Source organism: Leptonotus elevatus, chromosome 3 (genome assembly GCF_054856555.1).
Source record: "Leptonotus elevatus isolate MCC_2025b chromosome 3, RoL_Lele_1.0, whole genome shotgun sequence".
Taxonomy (NCBI): domain Eukaryota; kingdom Metazoa; phylum Chordata; class Actinopteri; order Syngnathiformes; family Syngnathidae; genus Leptonotus; species Leptonotus elevatus.
In genome coordinates, this window is record NC_141241.1 from 11,850,346 (window position 1) to 11,871,731 (window position 21,386).

Sequence of the window (21,386 nt, forward strand, 5' to 3'; positions counted from 1 at the left end):
AGGGTCTCCATTTGAGGTATGGCATTTATTTGCTCTGTAAAGTGGAGGCCACCATTTTAGGGAATGGGGCAGATTCGCAGATGGCATAATATGAAACAAAGCCTTATGCTTTTTTGATAAACACAGTGTAGATTAGCAAGCAGGTGGTGTTTATGCAATAAATATTTTAAGCTTGGTTTATATCTAGACAGAATTGTTTATAAAAAATGAGGATAAGCTCATTTAAAAAATCTTCCTGCAGAAACAAAATGTGCATGTTTACCCTTTCAGCCTTGTAATGTTCACAAATAATATCTAATTTAATACTAATTAAAGAGTTGCTTAAATGTGTTGTACCTGCAAATGTGCAAAAATGTTCTGCATACATGTTTTCTAACACATTGTTGAAATATAATAAAACCATCAACTCCGCATGTGAGACACAAAACAGACAAAAACACGTTTGAAAGCTGCTTGCTTTGCTTGATTTAATTCATCCATCTGTAGCACTTTGTCCAGCGTGAGCGACAGAACAAAAAGTGACATTGACACACTCTATAATGCACACTTTAGCGAAAGCATGTGGTCAAGGTAAAATGAGATTTAAAAAAACAAAAACAAAACATGATCAATAAAAACGTGAGGTTGACACAGGCGAACACAAAACGCTTGAAAATACGCCGGAATCAAAGTAGAGAATTATTATTGAGATACCGTACATTGATAAATGATTAAACAGGCTACAGTTGTAGTCACAGTATAAACACATAATTATACATCAAAACTGATTAATGATGCCATTTGGACAAGAAGATGAACTGCTACCATAAATGTAATCGTAAACTATGGGTTATAGAGCTATAGATATGAGTATTGCTTGATTTTAACAATCATATCCATACCAGGCAATGCAAAGCATGTAACCCCAAACGTTGTGATTTGTCAAGAAAAATCACGTTTGTCAATAAAAATGAGCAGTTATGTGGTGATACATGCTTTTCATTGCACAGCAAGGATATTTGTGCGACTGTTCACAAGACATAGACATTCAAGCGTTAAACAATGTCGGCAGATTTCCTTCATGATTCACCTTTCGCTAAGACCCGCCCCCTTAGCGACCGTTGCTAAGTACGTCAAGCTTTCCGATTCAACCTGACGCTCCCGCCATCTGAAGTATTATTTTTACACAAATTTAGTAAAAATGGCCCAAAAAAACAACCTCTCGGTTGACTGTCAACAAAAGAGTTATGTCGCTTCTTTTATTAATTTCAGAAATATTAAAATTTCTTCATCCCCCGAACAGACTTCATCGTCAACCTCCATTTTTTGTGACGTAATATCCAGTCAAAACAAGCAAACGTTTTATCCGATCCTACCATCGTTTATTCGCAAAACCTGTTTCTTCACGATGTGCACCCCCCCCCCCCCCCCCACACTCCAAGCATAATTTTAATTTTGCGAATTTTAGGCTTTTCGAATTTCTAGCGTTTCCATTCAGGGTTATGTTTGCAATGTTTAGTAAGTTAAATAAAAATAGGTGGACGGAAACCCACCTAATGACACATGGAGCAACCGAGACTGTTATTAAGGAGCAACACGAGGCTAAAGCTAGCAAAAGTCTGTGTTTACTTATACAATCGTTCATTCGGCTAGCTTAGCTCGCTAAGGCATTTTTAATGAAATGTTAGCGATTTGGTTACCGTGCTGAGAACAACATACTGTGATTCTATAGATAATGTGAGTATATTGCCAACTACAATTTTTGACGTACTGAATCTACGTAGACGGTTGTATAGCTTTAACCAGAGCCTGAATTTCACATCCACTTTCTATGGCACGTATCTTCAATCGAGTTGTGATTTTGGTCAAAAGGCATGATGAACCCCCCAACATTCCCTTTCAAAAGCACAAAACACAAAAAAAACCCAGTAAAGGTATCATTGAAGTCACCAGGAAAGTGTTGGACCGTTGTTCGGTACTGCACTCTGATTGGCTAGTCTGTGTTTCAGGGGCATGGCTTAGCGGAAAGGTGAATAGCACAGCAGCTACATACACGTCTCCAACTTCTACTTAGGGGATATTCAATTACTTGTTGCACTTTTTGGCCCTCCATAGCGCAGACACGCACACACACACACACACACACTCACAGACAGTATGCTCGGTACGGTTACTGCCCGACACCTGTGTCACGACACTCACATCAGCCATTGCCCGTAGCGGCATAAGCAAATCCCAAAATACAAAAAAACAGGGAATTGCTTGGACAAATTGTAACGTCACATAAGTTCAATAAAACCCAAAGGAACAACAGAGGTCGTATAAATGTTGTGCTTCTTCAATTTCAGTTCATAGAGTCCTTCAGCATCCCCCGCTTATATTTAAACTTTGCTTATATTTAATATATAGTGATTAATGTACACGTATAATCCACACTGAGTTTACTTTCTTTGCGGCGAGCAGAGAGGCTACCATCCGCCTCATCCGTCATCTCGTTCTGTCTTTCCAGTTCATTCATTCACGCTTCACTTAGTTGAAGCTGTCTCGGTCGCTCGGCGGCTCGACTGGTGGCGAAGGTCAGCAGAAGGAAAAGTTCACCCACATTATCTGTCTCGTTCGCTAGCTCCCTGGAGCCCCTCGTTCTTTTCCCTCAGGTTATCTTTGGTAGAGTGTCCGACACTTTGGTGTGTCTCGGGGAAGGGGTGGAAAGGGGGGGGGGTGGTCATACATGAATGCTAATAATGAAGACGAGGGGACTCTTGACATGGATATTAGGAGATCTAATGGACTAATAGAGGAGATGTTTTTCTTAAATACATGATAGGAATATGTTTGTTACAGTATGTCGTTGGAGCAAAAATGTTGAAATCAAGTAAAGGCTGCACGGATCAACGATGCAGGGAGGAAACAGGCGAGATGAGGAAGAAGTCTGGGAGTCGGGTTCGAGAGAAGAAGTAAGAGCGCGAGTTAGGGCAGTGTCTGTCAGCACAGACAGAAGGTGGCGCTGTGGGCAACCGCTCATCATCTGCAGAGCAAGGCGGCGACGCAGGAGAGGAAAACGGTCACCCATCTGGCCACTGGGAGCGCCTGTGAGCCACCGATCAGAACTATGAACGAGAGAGAAGAAACACCCAATGAGGTAATGTGATTTTCAATACATGTTGTTTTATGACTTTCCGGGATTATTACTTCCTGTCCTACTTTGGAAATTGAGAGACATAATGATTCATTTTGTATTAGATATTAGTAATCAGAAGAACAGAAAATTGTCATTAACTCATTTGCTCCCCAAAACTTAGAAATATGTTCTATTTTAAATAATACCATGCTCCCAAAGACGTATTTATACGATTTATAATGATTGATAGTTAATTTGTATGCATTTATTACTATACTACTGTATTTTATATTTATTTTTTATTTATTTTTATGTTTTTTATTGTTGTATTCATTTTTATGTATATATAAATAAATATATATATATTTCATGTATATTAATTTGGGTGGTTTTTTAATATTCATTATTATTTTAACTTTTACTCATTTATTTTTTATTTTGGCAGTTTCGGTCCTCCATACTACTCGAGTTGAGTACTCGTACTGGTATCGATCTGAAGAAGAAAAAAAAGTGGTATCAAACATCCCTAGTTAATATATATATATATATAATATATATATAATATATATAATATACAGTAATCCAGTGTTCTGATTCATTCCGTGAATAGAAACTATGTTTTGGCACATGTTGAAGATTAATCAAAAGTTCCTTTCACTTTGAATAGATGTCAAGCCCAAGTTGAGCTGAATGCTTTGCTATTCCTGCTGTTTAGCTCCCCAACTGCACGTTGGCAGACGTCACGTTTGTGTCTTACAGGAAGCGTTCAGCCGCCCGCCTGCCTGATAATTACCCATCTGCCAGCCCGGTGAGTTCCTACTCGCGCACAACCTGCAGGACAACCTCACACAACTCTCAAGTGCTCAAGAGCTTTCCCCTTCCTGTTTACACCTTCATTCATTATTTAAAGCATCCGCCAGTGTCTTTACGCACACATATGTGCCACATCTCACACTAGCGGGCAAGCGAGCAAGAGCACATGCACGCACGGCAAGCTGTGGGTTTGAGGAGCAAAAAAAAAGAAAAAAAAAGAGTGTGTTAATAATTCACTTTCTCAGTGTTGTTGCTTTTCTCGGGCTCTGGTGTTGTGGGCCAGGCTTACTGTGAAGGTGTTTTCTCACATGAGATGCTTTCACAACGACCTTTAGACCAAATAACAAATTGTCATGACCCACCTTTACATTTTGCTGTCACTCCATAAATAAACTGTGATTTAACATTGGCAGGCAGTTGTTTGATTCAGCGTCACACATTTGAGGGGAGGGGAATTCTCCCCATGTGACCAAATTTTAAGTTAGATCCTTTGTTAGCTGGCAGCATACACTGATGTTAACAAAGGACAAGAATAGTGCAAAAAGATGATAAAAAAAACATAATTGCAAATTGAAACTCGAGTCTTACTTTAAATCAGCTTCTCTGCCACAAATGCCCTTTGACCTCCTACATGTACTTACACACAAACACGCACACACGATCCAAGCCACACTCTTTCTGTGTACACCGAAATATTTCTCCATCATTTTATTTGTATCAGGATGAACACTTCCCCCACTCATGTCTAAGAGAGCCCTTAAGAATGCGGCTCTGCAGAGGTGTACTGACAATAAAGTAGATTGATGAATAACAGGTAGAAAGTGTCAGCGTGGGTGCAGAAAGTTTGAGGATGAAAGTGTACATATATTTGTGGTGGAAGGGAAATGTGAAATATATAAGATACAAAATACATGGTAGACAATTTGGCCATCAAAAACATAAGAAAAAAAAAAAGTTTTAGAATCTTATGATTGTATTATTGTTACTTACATTTGTATGTACATCACTTTGTTAGTGCTATTTAAATCAATTAGAATTGAGTGTTTTGATTTTCATCAAACAGTGACAAATGATTGCATGTTTTGCCCATGTAATTAATATTCACCTGTGAAAACCAGTCCCCCAATCTATCTTACCTGTCTTACCTGCGCTGGCAACAGTGTTCTCCTGCTTGCATTTGCCCATGGTGATAGACACGTCGTCGATAGCAATGTCGCCCTCGAAGCTTTTCCCTCGGATTCCCTCGAAAATAATCTGGAAAAGACAAAATGAGACAAAGGGTTGTGAGCAATTCGTAAAATTGCATTTTCTTTAAAGAAAAAATCACATGTAGTATAGAAATCAATGTTTAAGTTGTTTGAATCTGATGGAATGGCCATTACATGAGGTCCCTCAAGGGTCGATCCTTGGACCCTTAAGGGATACTTGGCTCATTGAGCCATTTTCAGAGGCAAAAAGTTAATATTTTGTCCAGAATGAATTTGGTAACTTCATTAATTTTCATGTACAATTAATACCTTTAACCACTAATTTTCCCACTTGCTGTCGATGGAAGAAAACATAAACTGTGCTGAGGAAGTTGGTTCCGACCAATCATGGCTCAGTTTGCTAAACCCAAACCAAACCCAGAAAACAGGTGAGCCATGATTGGTCGTTACCTACTTCCTCAACACAGGTGATGTCATCGTCAGTCAACAGCAAGTGGAAAAATTAGTTTTAAAAGTTATGAATTGTACAAGAAAAATAATGAAGTTAACAAATTCATTCTGGACAAAATATTAACTTTTTACTGCTGAAAATGGCTCAATGAGTCAAGTATCCCTCTAAATGAAAATGACAATTCCCAGTAGTCCATTAGTAATATCACCTACGACCCAAAACAAGACATATCATCCAACAATGGGGAACCCACCCGCCGACATTGACTTAACAAGCAAAGGCATGTAAATTGTTGGTGTAACATGAACATTTGGGACGACTATCTGTGTGAAGTTTGGGAATCGGATCATACTGTAAATCTGACCAATAATCTTCCAATGTGAGGGGAGCGTTCGTCTTTTTGTGCAACCACAACAACAAATAAATAAATCCAAAGAAGAGATTCGCTTACAAACTTTCAGGCGACTTTCCCATTTCAGGCAGCAGCCATCTGGTTTTGACTGACAGTCTAATTACTGTGTTGTGCCGAGGCTCCAAAAGCCCATCGCACCCAGCTAATCAAAAACCGAGCATATTCAGCCTGGAATATACCGGGGGAGCGCAAACAAACAAGGAAACTACTTTGTTGGAGCAAAGTAACAATAATGGCACAACTATAACAGATATTGGCAAAAGTTTACTTATATAAAATATGACAAGTTATCTTGTCTGAAGTGTAATAGAGGTGTAATGAATGATGTCTTAAAAGTGTGATTTGTGGCTTGTACTGCAACTCATGAGCAAGGCACGTACAGATTAGTCCATAATAAAATGGATGTTACTCAGAAATTCGTTATCCAATATTTGCAATATTTTGCCGATGATAACATCGCGATGTAGTGATTATCTACAGTATGCAAGTGATCAAGAATGTTGTTGAATGTAAATATTCAAATATTGGAGAGAAAAAAATTATTGAATACAAAATATATATTTGCATACAAGTAAAATGATGAACTGGACTCTCCCACATGCATCCTCCAACTGTTTTCTTAACATTTTCTCTTTGAAAGTTACACAGCAAATTCTGTAGAGTAAATTTGACTCTATTTTGAGTAGGACCAAATACACTCAGTTTTAGAGTAGGCTAATATTTACACTTGGAAGAGAGTAAAATAAAGATGTTTTTTTTTTTTTGTCACTCAAGGGTTGAGGAACAAACTCACGACCTTCAGCCTTCAGACTGCCATACTACCACCTGAGCTATGTCCTTCCTACCTTTTGCTTATCTCCAAGAGACCAAAAACAACAAGGTTGTGAAGGTTGTGAAGGTTGTGAAGGTTGTGATTTCGTTCCTTGAGGGACTTTTATTTATTTATTTTAAATTCTTTATTTTACTCTCTTCCGAGTGTAAATATTACTCTAAAACTGAGTGTATTTGGTCCCACTCTAAATAGAGTAAAATTTGCTCTACAGAATTTACTGTGTATTTTTTGCAGATTCTAGTAAAATCTAAATAAAAAAATAAAAAATCTACGTCACCACCTAGAATGCATTGCAATGCAAGCAAAAAATGGCGGCGTACATGCAAATGAAGTTTCTCCACAATATATTGAATTTGAAATTATTTTCGAAAAATGTATCTTATGCAAGTAGCAACCAAATAAATCATATAGAGCAAACACTTTGTTACAGTTGGGGTTGCTTTTAGGGGGGGGGGGGAATCCACACATGTTGAAAACCTTCCACGTCAGGACTAAAAGCACGAATTATTAACACACCTCAAAAACAGTTTTTCTACTAATTGTAGTGTCTGATTTTTGTATAAAATACAAATAAATTACAATTGAGACCAGCCCTTTTTTTTTTTTAAGTGGGAGGTTCTACAATGAGAGGTACTCTTCTCTCTCTCTCTCTCTCTCTCTCTCTCTCTCTCTCTCTCTCTCTCTCTCTCTCTCTCTCTCTCTCTCTCTCTCTCTCTCTCTCTCTCTCTCTCTCTCTCTCTCTCTCTCTCTCTCTCTCTCTCTCTCTCTCTCTCTCTCTCTCTCTCTCTCTCTCTCTCTCTCTCTCGACATGCTCATTTTAAAATAATGGTCAATGCAAAGTTTCTGCATTATCTATGAACGACCTTTATCTGCTGAGTAAACGCATGTCATCATGACAACATGCTTCAGTGCACTTGCAAACATGCTTGCGAGAAACAAGTCAACGTTAAGCTTGTTGCATAATAAGAGACAATGCAAAACTAATTGGGAGATGGAAATCCACAGATTAACAAGTGACCTTGACAAATAAGCGCAGTTTCCTTGAGCTTGTGTGAAACGTAAATAAGATGCATAACAAATTGCACAAAAGCAAAAGAGCAACATATCTTGTAACATCATTCATGCCGAAGTCTCTGTGGGGCTGTTGTAAATGTTAGCAAAGTCAATTCCAAAGAGAGTTTTGTGGGATTTTGTATAAAGAGTAAAACAATTTAAGAAGAAGAAAATATAATAGTATTTTTTTCGGCTTGAATAGTGTTGCGTGACAAAGATTGCCGTGAATGAAGGGGGAACATTCAAATCTTGACTTTGCAGCCAGCGCATGGACACGGCTGGCATGGCTGGCATGGCTGCGTTAGAGCGCCTCGTTGTCACGCCTTGGAAAAGCCCCACAACGACCTGGATGCACTGTATTCTAGCCACAGGGTGCTTTAATCAAATATGTTTTTGGGGCTTAAACATGTAATTACTGTACAGAATAGGGATAAGAAAGATGCTAGCTAAAGTAGCATTGGTAGCAATAGCAATAGTATTTGACTGATGTTTGAGTGGGGCGTGGTTTCATCGCAGTAAGCAGATACACCCAGTGTTTGAGAGCCGCAAACATTTCACGACTTTACAATTTTGGAGCCAAATTTTTAATCATTTGAATTTGGCAGGCTTGTTAATAACATTCTTGCTTATATGCATGTTTACTACTTATTGTCACTTCTCAGGGTCTTCAGGATAACGTCCAAAGTTAAACTACCCAAAAGTTGTATTTTTGGGAATTCTACCAAAAGATTTTGTTCAAACAGGCCTCAACAGTCAAAATAAATAAATAACCATCCCTCATTATGTGCAATGTTACTTTAGAATTCAGCTCAGTCTTGGCATCATATTTTGGACTAACTCCTGAAGTGTGAACCAGTGAAGCAAAAATTTAACATGGGAGGTAGAAAAGGGTCTGGGTATGTTAATTACATACACATAATATTTGCATGTAAATACACTTGTCAAATTACACTTAACACCACCAGCCTTTCCATTAATTGTTATTCAGGCAAGTTGAGTCGTTTTAATAGTAATATTTATTTATTCTATATTCTCTTCCACTTCCATGACATTTACGAATGTTATTTCAGCCCGGACAGTTAAAAAAAGAAAGAGTTTGTATATCCTGTTGGAAAATGTGTTGTAGGTCAACCAGCAACCCAGAATGGATTGTGTTCCACTTTGGAGATTCCACTTTTTTCTCCCTTTTTGGCACATTAAAGAGAACAGGAAAAATGAGGTTTCAATATTCACATAGGCAGGTGAAGATGATTAGCGATGAAGGCCTTGCTGTATTAATCTGATGCATAATGTCTCTTTTTTTTTCTTCAAAAGACAAAGATTAAAGAGTGCTTGGAGCACTTTGTCAGATTATACGGTTTGTACTGTAAATAGATGTAGAAATGGGGTTATGGGTCACAGAAGGTTGCCGCCGTCCGTAACATGCCTGATGTATAAGGCTGACATTCACCAGTAATTACGCACCCTACTTTGTGACACGCGTGTAAAACGCGCTCACTTTTAAGTCCTTGTCGGCGAAGCGTGTCACAGAGGAAGTCGCCTGCGTGCGAGTGCGTGACTCCGACATCAAAGCGGCTACAGTAAAGCTTCGAGCCGGCGCTACCAATGTGTCGCTTTGTCGAGCTTTGTAACCTTTAACGCTGCCACTGATGTGCAGTCCGCGTACAAGAGGGGACACGGCCGCGAGGGACGAGAGTTTGACTCGGGAAAAATAAAGAAAGAAATAACAACTACGCAGGTAGCAAACTCCGCACGAAACACAAGATGGCCCCCGGGTAGTCCACACGGGTTCAAGCAGGGACACGCTCTTATGTGCTTCACCATTGATTTTATATGTATGGATAAGTTCTTGACCTGAATAAACAAGTGGCATCAAGGCCAGCAGTTCTAACTAAGTCAATTTCAGACAGGATGGTGATTGGCACGCTCACAGGCGCGAGGCAGATGGCGCTTTGCTGGAACAATAACAAGCCATCGCCACAGATCTGCTGACTGACAACGCGAGGCAATTTTGAAATGTGCACGCCAAGCTAAAAACAAAACAGCAAAATAATTGTTTTGGTTACACGCCTCCCCGGGAGGTGCAATAAAGACGAAATTAAGAACAAAAAAGCTCATAAAATGGCGATTTTCATTTTATGAATTTGCATGATGTTTCTCTCTGCAGCAGTAAACAATTTGAATTTCTCCACAGCAGTTGCGTTTGGCCCGGCTCTTGTTTTGGAGGGACAGGAAGAGGAGAGGCACGCTCTCAAAGACATCCACTTTTGTTGGCAGCAGCAACAAAGCAAGGGGGAGCTGCCGAGACGAGTGGCAGCACCTCAAAGGCCTCTGGCGTGTGCTGCAGTCGGTGTGCTGCACACATGACTGAAAAAGTTTGCCTTCTCTACGGTGGCGCTCGACATGAAACAAACATCCATGCGAGGCCGCATGTGCTGACACAGATAACATTTGCTTTAAATGTGCAACTCCTAAGAGGATTTTGGAGGTAGGTACACATGATAATTGTTCTGACATTTAAGAAGAGGAAGACAGGTGGTAAGGTGATAACAAAAAGTTTGTTGTATCCCACAGGAATACAATGGATTCAAAACGGTCAATATCACCATGAGGTGCCTTTGAGATGTTCCATAAAAAAATCAAATAAAATCCACTGAACTTCAAAATCATTGTGAGCAGATGATATAACTGAACTGTAAAAAGAAAATGTGCATGCTAAAAGCAAAATGTGTCAGAGGGTGGACAACACTGATCTGAATATATGACTGGATAGCCGATAGCCCATACACGCCCGTGCGAGCTGTTGAAGTCACAGGGCGGCCATCTTGTTCCTCCCATCTCGCGAGCAGACTACTGTATAAACTATCGGGTATACGTACAGATGAGACATATACAGCTCGCAGGTAGTTAGTATAAGGCCGGGGGGCTGGGTGGTCACAATTTTTTAAGTAAGTAAAATAAAAATAACAAATAACAAAATAAAAAATGAACAAGTGAACTGATCTAAATGTACAAAAAAAAAATCTAGGTTTTCATACTCTAGTTAACAAAAATGGAGAAAAAAGTTAAACTAATAGAAATAATTCAAATGAATTTTTTAAAAGTCTATAGTTGCTAATGGCAGTCAATGAGTTAAGGCAAGTTGTAAAATGTCTGAAGTCCTCTTTTTTATGCTTAACAAGTTAATAACATCATAAATCATGCTGTTTCTACTACGTACTGTCTGAAGTCCTCTTTTTTATGCTTAACAAGTTTAAAACATCATAAATCATGCTGTTTCTACTACATACTGTTTCAAATATTCTCCAATTTCGATACTGTAAATGTAAAGGATTGTATGCTGAGAAACGTTTCTTGGTAAGAGCAATATGGCAGCCTCGTGACTTCAAAAGTCTTGGCCTATCGGCTATCCAGGCATATATTCAGATCAGTGGTGGACAATGACAGGGTAGACATTTTTAGCTAATGTTAGAATTTAACTCATTTAATCCCAGCCATTTTACTGAATTTTAACTGATCTTGCAAGGCCCACAGAATATTGTGTTCTATTGCTACATAAACATGGAACCTACCAAGACAAAGATTAGACTATCTTCTTTCAGCAGAAAAAAGTGTACTTTTATCCTTTTCCGTTCTTATCAGCGTTAGAATAAAATAGCTAAATTTGGTCTAAATACCAATTCCTGATAAAAAAAAAACATAGAAAATTTGTTTTTTTTTTAAAACAAACAAACAAACAAACATACAAACAATTTGGATTTAAACACTACTATTTTTTTCTTTTGTGACAGCTCAAACATCTACATCTATATCAACAGCATTCCAAAAAGTGCTTTTTAGAACAAAATAACAGTTTATTGCACATAAAAAAAGGGCTAGTCTTGACTCCAGCTCTGCCTCAACATCCCAAAAGTGTTTCAGCCCTTCACTGAACAAAGACAAAATTCTAGTTGTTATTTCCCTGAAAACAGAGGTTTCTTGAAGGGGACGTTTCCCCATAATGACCCTGAGCCCCTATTTGAGATGATGCGTCAGTGACCATGTATTACTTATTATTATATTCTTTTTTTTTTATATCACAATGATTTACACTACTACACAAGTACAGCTCTCAGTACATTGTCTTCCATGCCATGTCTAACGCAACTAATGGCGTTAATGCAAAGGTGCTATAAACCAGTAGTTGTCAACGTCTGGCAAAAACGGACATTTTCACAGGTGAAGCTCATGTGATCAATCCAACAAGAACAGGTGAACACGGGTCACGCACACTGCCTGAACTCAACGCTACTGACATTTAACATTTACCTGACTCCCCAAAAAGATCAAGCAAGCGAGTCACACACACAAACACACACACACAGGCTGGAACTTAAAAGGGCAACTTCTCTAAGTTTATATGTTAATGTCAGCGTACTTGTCACGGTGAGCAAGAAAAGCCCGTGAAAACCTTGTTGTCTCCTCGGTCATGTTCCCAGGCTTCCTTCAACAACACTACAGCCTTTCACTTGAAGGAATGCGGGGACTTGTTGTTTTTCAACTTCTCATTCTAATTTATGCAAAGTGGATGGACTGGGATTTGGGGGAAAACACAAACAAACAAAAAACACCCAAAAATGCTTTTTCTGAAAGTAGAAAACAAATCCAAGATTTAATCAATGACTTTTTGTGCGTGTGTCGTCATGAAGCAATAAAGGCATTGTGGAGAACAGCTATTTTACGTCCATTTAATTTGCTGCTTAAACGGACTGCTGTTGACATCAAAACAACAAAAATGGCATCAGTGTGGACCATAAATACAATTTAGTTTGGAAATATTGCTACAGTATTAAGCCACAATAAAATATTGTGAAAAATGAATGGAGTGAGGTTCAACGTTTAACGTTAGCATGCCACTGAGCTAATATTTACTTGACTATGCTAATTTTTCATTTAACAGTGAAAGACGCTTCCTTCATGATATCTAATAGAGGAAATTTTGCTATTGGGAATTGTGTGTGTGTGTGTGGGGGGGGGGGGGGGATCGTACTTGTGGGAAGAAAAAAACTAATGTAAATGTATAATTATTATACTAGACCACCATTACAATTTTAATGTCATGCATTGTCTGGAGGGCACTTGCTACAGTTTGGGACTCATTGCACTCCATTGCGCAAAACTTTCTTTTCCTCCCCCATTTTCCCCTGTAAGGTCCAATTCAGATCCTGATCATGGCAGCGGGTATAGAAAAAAAGTCATCAGATGAGAAGGAGAATCTTTTCCAAATAAATCTGTGGCGTCCGATTTACCTGCATGCCACTCTTGATGTATACTGTACAGTATAGCACCTACCGAAACAATGCCGATAGTTCTCGAGTGTTTCCTGAGTGGCGGTGAGAACTTTGTACCATGGTGATGTCGTCAAGAAAGGAGATCACTCAGTTTCAGTTGAAGATAGTCACCAATAAGCTTGTATGGGCCAAAATTCTGAATGTTCTCAGAATCAACATCAAAATTAGCATGAAATTTCAAACGGTGTCACTCGCCCATAAAACTCGACTTCCATAGCACAAAGCCAAACCAAAGCTGTGTTGGCAGTAGAATAGGTCATACACTTTTGGCATCAATTGTTTTATTGGTGTATTTGTTATGGAGCTAAGGATATTTTTATTCCACAAAAATGGCAGGCACTTGACACGTTTGTAATAGTAGTTAATTGAATAGTCCAAAACCGCATTATAATGACAAATAATATACATAATGGATGGAAATATAAAGTAAAAACAAATCAGATATATAGGCTTTACATGGAAGCCAATAAAGAGCCATCCTTTGCTTTATCAAAACTGGAATAAAATGACAACCAGCTGATTCCCATTGTCAACATCAGACCAACTAATCATTATTATTGATCGCACCAGAAACGCTCACCACCGAAAAAGTGGGAACGAGTGACAGACTAGGATGAAGATGTGGGACGGCAGTACCGGAGGCAGTCTAAGGAGGGGAAAACGCAGAGCAGAGAGAGAGAGAGAGAGAGAAGGCTGATGGAGGAATGAAACGGTCGGAGAGAGAAATGGGATTCGCCCCACGGCCCCTGATACATAAGAAAGTTTTAAGAAAGAAGGGGAAAGTGTGACAGGGAGGGCTAGAGCAAAAAAAAAGAAAAAGAGTAGTTTATCAGTTCACCTCAGATGGCCTGTGCCGCATTCGGAGCAGTCGCCATACTTTGTGTTTGTATGTGTTCAACAGCTAAAAGTCCTCGAATGTCTCGGGGCGTTGCTTTAAAAGCGTTCAAGAATGGCATTTTAAAAGAAACAACTTGATTAATTCAGCAAAAGTCAAAATGTCAAGTGTTACGTGTTAGGTGTGTGTGGTAGCAGCATTCATAATTGATCACATCATATTTGAATATATTTCAGGAAATACCAATTAGTATTGTAGCTGACATTTAGGAGGAAGCTAAGCACATTATATAGTCACAATAGCGGTTTGCTTAGCCTCTGGTATTTTCCTCTTAGCTTGAAATGACCATCAAACATGACTGATTTGCATTCGACCATTCGGTTTGGCTCAAACATCGAACGTCACACACTCAATGGCAATCACTCTTTCTACAACAAGTGGCTGAGTCACTGCATGAACAAGTCAATGGTTTATTGCGGCTCAGTAAGGACCGCGTTGAGTTTGGTTGCTCCTCAGCGTGCTGCTCGTCCACCTTAACCACAAGGCAAGCTTTGCGCATGAGCTGAATGCGTAATGCCGTCATTAGAGGTTCTTCCACTCAACTAGACATTCCGATTGGGCGTGTCGATGCCGCGATGAGCAAAATGAGGATTAATACGTCACGGCGATCCTTTGATATCGTACAGATGTGAACGCCATAGAGATGGCATCAAAGTAAAAGCATTTAGACCAGACCTAAGCATTATACATCTTATGAATGGATGCTGAGTAGGGGGCATATTCTCCTGAGTGTTTGGCACCTTCATGAAATATATGCACTCTGGGTGGGGCGACCTTGAAATTTTGGGTGCTCCCAGAGAAATATTTTCCCATTAATAAATTACTGATTTTTTGGGATTGTGCATTGCATTGCTTATAGCGTCTTTAACTCACTTTGCGTCGTCTCCTAAGCGCTCAGTTATGAGCACGGTGTTACGATTAAATATCTCGCATTGGATTTATTAAAAAGTGAATGGAAAAAATACATATTTGGTGGTTGCGCAAGAATTTTCAGGTTACACATGGTGGTTGTGTCAGAAGCCTAGACAGGTGAAATTGGAAAAAAAGAAAAAATAAATGCCGTTGACTTAAGAGTCTTTGTTGAAAATTCACCATGTTGCACTAAGTTATTTTTATATACCAATGTATGTTTAATCAAATGAAGCAACAAAGTTATAAATGATCCATAACTTATAAATATTAATTGTTCCAACAGTATGAGTTCTGTGCACGCAGGCGACAGTTCCACCGGCAATTAGCGGCAGATAGCAAACTGATCTGGTGTGTTCCTCCGCCAAGTCACCACCTTTGTACAGATTAAGGTTCCTCAACAGCCTTTTTTAACTTGAAGGATGATAGAGTGTTAATAAAAGTATTGATTTAAAGGTCATATAATATTCTATGAATAACAAATGTAACTTTCAGGCACCATATGTGCGGCACATTAATATGGCAATAAGTATGGCTACTATTTTTAAACTTTGCACATTAAGTCAGGTTCATGTATTCACATTTTTACCTTTTTGTAATTATTTGAGCAACTCACCTCAAAGTGTTATTCACCTTTGAACATACATGAACAATTGAAAACGTGTATGGATGTGTGAAAACGTATTATGAATTTAGGTTACAATAACATAATGCTGACTTTTTTTTTTTTTTTATCTCTGTACAGTGTCAAAGTTTTTCTATCCATCAGAATGTATAATACTAAAATTGAGATCTGACTTTGCTTCATCTATCCTTCCTCTGGTCTCCTGAAAACTTCCTGATTCTGTTGGGATTCTAAAATATCCGGTGACGGTGAAGGGTCTTTATAACTGGTTTCAAAGATGTGAATTAAAAAGCACAATAAAAAAAATACAAATAAAAAAAAAGGGAAAGCGATGTTGAGATGTTGACTCTGTGAATGTGGCCAAATGAATAACACTGAGCTCTCCTAAAATATTAATAATAATAATAATAAAAACAATAATAATAATAATGATAAGTGTTATTATCATATTACAAAAATTGTGGAACTGATTAATTGATTTACAAAAATGCATATCTCATCTGCGTCAAATGAGCCACAAATGATGTAGTCATTTCCTCATACAATGGCTGGGTTTAATTGCTCAACTCAAGCGTAAATGTTTTTTCAAGTATATAAACACATTTTTACGTTGTATTTAATTTGTAATATCTATCCATTTCTACAGTGCTTGTCCTTATTAGGGTTTCAGGTCAGATGAAGACTACCCCAGCTGACTTTGAGCGAGAGGCAGGGTACACCTTGGACTGGTCGCCCGTCTGTCGCAGAGTACATACAGACCAACTACCATTCACACTCACATTCACAATTAAGAATCTCAGATTAACCTTAGAAGCATTTGTCTGGGATATTTTTGCCCAACAGCATGAGTACGGACATTATTCTAAGCGACAGGGTTAGAAACATGACAAGTAACCACATTCATATCTGGATTGACTGTATTATTCAAGATCACCGTATATAGCGCTCCACTCCTGCCATGAGAGATGGAAGTCACGTATGCAGCCTCCTCGGTTGCCACGGAGACGCTTCTTTCGCAGGCGTCCCCCCTCTCATCCATCTTGCTTTACGAGTCTCGATATGATGAATATTTAAGATGCAGTAATCACTTTATTGATGCGGCAAATATATGTGCCGTATGATTTTCTTCGCCACACACACTCATCGTAGACTACTGTAGAATTTAGTGTGAACGGGTAAAGTTAATGAATTTATTCACTTTATTTTTTATTTTTTTTAAGTAATTTGCTCAAACCTGCATATACTGTAGCTGCCGGTTCTGGTAGACTTCCATCATAACCATTATTTTACATTTTTACTCCACCACCCACCAACCAGACTTGCGGATATACATTATAACACAATCAACACACACTGCACGTAATGTTTAATGCACTCGAGTCCGACTTGGAAGGCGCGTACTGTGGGCAAGGTGGAGCATAGTTGATATTAAAGCACTTGCATTGCCTTATGAATATTCATCATGATGTTGGGCATGTGTGCATGGCTACACAGTAATGATATGATATGCACTCCAAAATGCTATCAATTGGTAATGCTTCCAATAAAAACACTCCAGAAAAAAATAAACATGACATGTGATGAATGGATTTTGTCTGCAAAGCGTTCTCCATGTGAGCCACACGCATCAAAATGAACCTGAGCTTGTGTGTGTGTGTGTGTGAGAGTTTACTATAGGCGCTCATTACATTGCTCAATCAATACACCGCTGAGATCGCCTAACATCCTAGAGGAGAGTACCTCTGCTTGTGCGCTCGTTCAGACGTATCCCAATGTTCCCCATACTCGCGAAGGAAGCACATAGCAGCAGAAACAAAGTTAATGAAGGGCTCACGCACCCCCCAGCGTAGGTTTTCAGTCTACATTCATCATGGATTCGATTTCCCCCATGCATGCACACACTGAGAGAATCAGGAATCATTACAACACAACTTGCAGGCATCCCCTGCACATAAATAAACATGTTAATTGACCTGTCATAGCTAATTGCTGCAGGGGATAGGAGACTGCTGTGTGGGTGTGTGTGTACGTGTGTGTATGTGTAAGCTAATGTAATTGGATCTAACATGGTACTTATGCAGGTGGATGGGATTTTTATTTATTTTTAAACAGATGTTTGATTAAAAAATGTGCATAAGCATGATTTCCCTGTATTAGTGAAGACTTAGTACTCAGATTTCACTGTCCTCTTTGAGGACAAAAAATTACAGTCTCAGAGGAAAATGCATTGCGATAAGGGAAAGTGTCAGATTTTGTTGTTTGTTCGGAGGGGGAAAGTGTATTATGGGGCCATTTGTCAGTTTTGCAATGTGATGGCATGAAAAAGAGAGCAGGGTAAGAGTTCCACCACAAGGCCAGAGAAAGGGAAACAGACACAACTAAAACTCAAGAGCGGGAGGAAAAAAACTAATTTGTTTGCCCTCACGACTTTTCACACCGCTGAGTTGTAAACTTACTCAGCCCGACACAAACAACCAAATATTGGGTTAAAATTCCGGGGAAATTGACTTCCAGCCCGATGTTGAGTCATCTTTACTCGTCTTGTTAGACGCCGTCCGGGGAAAACTAACTGGGAGCACTGACACGCTGCAGGCCAAAAATATGATGTTACGTTTGTTATCTTTCCTGAAAATGTTTATCCGCGTTCACATTTGGGCAGGAAACGATAACAGTTCAAACAGAGCAGGCAGCATCGTTCATCTGTCAATTTGATGGACTCGTGAATGAGAGATGATGGATGGATGGATTGTATACAAAGATGGACAGACAAGATGGATGGATGGATGGATGGACAGACAAGATGGGATGGATGGATGAATGGATGAAAAGATGGATGGATGATGGATGAATGGAAAGATGGATAAATGGAAAGATGGATAAATGGATGGATGGATTGGATAGAAAGATGGAAAGACAAGACGGATGGATGGATGAACAGACGGATGGATGGATGGACAGATGGAAGGATGGATGGATGGATGGAAAGATGGACAAATGGATGGATGGAAAGATGGATAAATGGATAGATGGATTGGATAGAAAGATGGATGAACAGACGGATGTAGGAAAAATGCGATATTGAGATATATAGGTCTTCCTTTAAAACTATCTGTTATTTACGTACTCAAGAGTGGAGCACCGGTACTGGTGTCTGTCTGAAAGTAAGGTGGATTGAACATCCCAAATTCATACAGATTCCCTAGTACCTTCTGATAAAGTAGTACAGTATTTGGTCGTGTATGCAATACAATGTATATTATATCATCAATCATCTTGTACAAATTTATTATTGAAATATAATAAGGTAAGCCAACTTGTGCATCATCACTAGTTTGCAATGAGGATTTATTTCTACGTAGAGTCCGTGTCATTGGGTGTGTACATCCTGTTTTGATCTGTGAAATAAGCGCAATAACTTGTTGTCCACCCTGAGATCAGCACATTCTCCACCTGCAGGCAAATAATCCTCTGGCAGCTGCGTGGACAAGCTTGTTGCTGATATTCAGCAGTAAAAAAAAAAAGCTGAATGTTCACTCAAAAGATTCTCATTTATCAATACGGACTTCCATCCAAAAATATCAAAATGCTCCAAATTTCCCAAATGATGTATTTCACGAGAAAAAAACATTTAACTGCCAGTGTCAAAATTTAAGGTTGATTAAAACGTGTGATATGTTTTTAATTGCTCCCATTCGTTCTGATTCATGTGCTTTTTTAACCGACTATATGGAAAGGGAAACCATTCCAAAACCTACAATTTTGGCACAGGCACCAACTTGACAGATGCTTGGAGGTTTATTTTTATGACATTGGAATAAATGGATTCAATAACCTTGTCAGCAATTAGCTACTTACCGAGATTTATTTGCATTTACACGCAATACTAAAAATGGTAGATATGCGTCAACTCCACGTACAAGTAAGCTCATAATTGTTGTTCTGCAACTTTTCTTCCATTGCACCACTTGTGGTGAATTTCCTATAAAAAATGTATCAAATTCCAAACAAAGTCTGAAGCTCAATTCTTCACTGGATTCATTTTATTCCAAGCAGCCCCCAGAGTGCGCACCCCCACCAGCTCTTTTCTATCTAGGCTGCATAGGAGACTTCCCTCTTGGGAAATATGCAGAAGAGAGGAACCCTTCAGTAGATGAAATCTCCCAAAGATAAGAGAGTTGACAAGAAACGCAAGCAATACCATGTAATGCCGTGGAAATAAAAGCCTCATAAACTCTTTATTTTTGTTTTCTTCTTGTTGGGCCAACGGAATTGCAGTCGAATTGGAACATGCCGTGGGCCTGAGCCTGTTTGTCAGTTCAGAGACAATCAGCAAATTGTACCCAGGTTACTACTACAGATGAGTGGGTCACAAATTTAGGTCAAGTCATGGCTTCGCATTCAACATAGGTGAGCGTAAAGCTGCAGGGCCGAGTAAGAAGGTCCTTACTGTCGTTTTAGAAACACACACTTCAGTTGCATAACTATAATCTCAACTCTCTGCAACCTTTTGCACTATGTTGTGAATTCACTTAAGAATTATTCCACACTGCCCCGGGGTGCATAATCAATTCAATTAGGTAATAGATTTGAAAGGTTATAAACATTAGCGATTCGGATGAGAAAGATGACCAAAATGACCAGCATTAACATGATGTTGAAAAAACAAAAGTCAAGAAAAATGAACAATTCATGCACCAAAAGCAAGTTTTACAATAGTCATTAAAAAAAAATCACCAACACTAACATGCACTTTACAACTAACATAATATACAACCCATGGATTTTTTTTATTTTCTTAGACAAAGTAACAATAGCTTTGGGATATTGTTTTCATTGCACTCTTACCTGAAATGGTCCACTGGGACTGATATCGAAGTATGCTTTCTTCCAGTCGGGGCCCTGATGACCTGACTTGGTCCACAACATGGTGTCCACTGAGGCAATACTCCTCACTTTCAATAGAACATTGAGAGTGCCTGTGAAAATGCAGGGCATATTTAGGAAAGCTGACTAAATACATTTGTTGGACATAGCATGTTACAATTGTATTATTTTATTTATTTATTTATTTTTACAGATACTTTCCTTCCACTTTCCAAAGACAAGTATGTTAAGTTAACTGAAGATTCTAAACAGTCCATACTGAATGTGAGCGTATAACTGTACTTCGACTGTAAGTGCCCTGTGATTGGCTGGCAATGAGTCCAGGGTGTAACCCCGCCTCTGACCCAAAGCCACCTGCAGGCTCCAGCTCACACGCGACCCCAGTGAGGACAAGCTCCTAGCTATAAAGGACGGACTGACCTTCAACTCCAAAGGCTTGAAACATTTCAAGATATTGACCCATGTGCCGCATGATGGCTACTTTCCTCCCACATATTGAACCCAACTCATATAGTTGGCCATTGTGCTGACCATTATACCAAGAGTATTAAGACCACATTGTAAAAGATTCCATCAGGCAAACCAAAAAACGTCAATAATAATGGATTCATTAGTGGAGTAGCGGCTTTATGAACTCTACTGGAGCACAAATATTCCAAAACATTAACATACAGTTTATGACAGGTAAATACTATATGTCCTCAAATAATGGATATCCCTCTGCAGTTAGTCACAATGTGTGTCATTTACCCAAGAAAAAAACAAATGCCTCCCTTAAATAAATATTCTACCAGGAAAAAAAATTGCAGAGTAAAGATGGAAAAAGGAGAATAATTTCGATTCAGATTGCAAGTGGAATCCTCCCTCCTTGGTGCCG

The 21,386-nt window shown here is 39.0% G+C and overlaps 1 protein-coding gene and 1 long non-coding RNA gene across 3 annotated transcripts in view; one reads left to right on the forward strand and one right to left on the reverse strand.

The window, feature by feature from the left end:
- Nucleotides 1–463: 463 nt before the first annotated feature.
- mdga1 (MAM domain containing glycosylphosphatidylinositol anchor 1) overlaps nt 464–21,386 on the reverse strand; it is a 158,125-nt gene continuing 137,202 nt past the window's right edge. The window contains exons 16-18 of one of the 2 annotated variants that reach the window (XM_086071779.1): nt 20,471–20,601; nt 5,056–5,164; nt 464–3,086 (exon numbers count right to left, since the gene is read on the reverse strand). In XM_086071779.1, coding sequence (XP_085927905.1) covers nt 3,001–3,086; nt 5,056–5,164; nt 20,471–20,601 — 326 coding nt within the window. In that variant the 3' untranslated portion in view covers nt 464–3,000. Of the gene's footprint in view, nt 3,087–5,046; nt 5,165–20,470; nt 20,602–21,386 lie in introns of both variants that reach the window. The other variant, XM_086071778.1, reaches the window with a different exon arrangement.
- LOC147176951 (uncharacterized) lies at nt 9,282–10,643 on the forward strand. Its single transcript, XR_015094408.1, has 3 exons — nt 9,282–9,604; nt 10,061–10,354; nt 10,441–10,643. It is a non-coding gene; the product is annotated as an uncharacterized LOC147176951 (long non-coding RNA).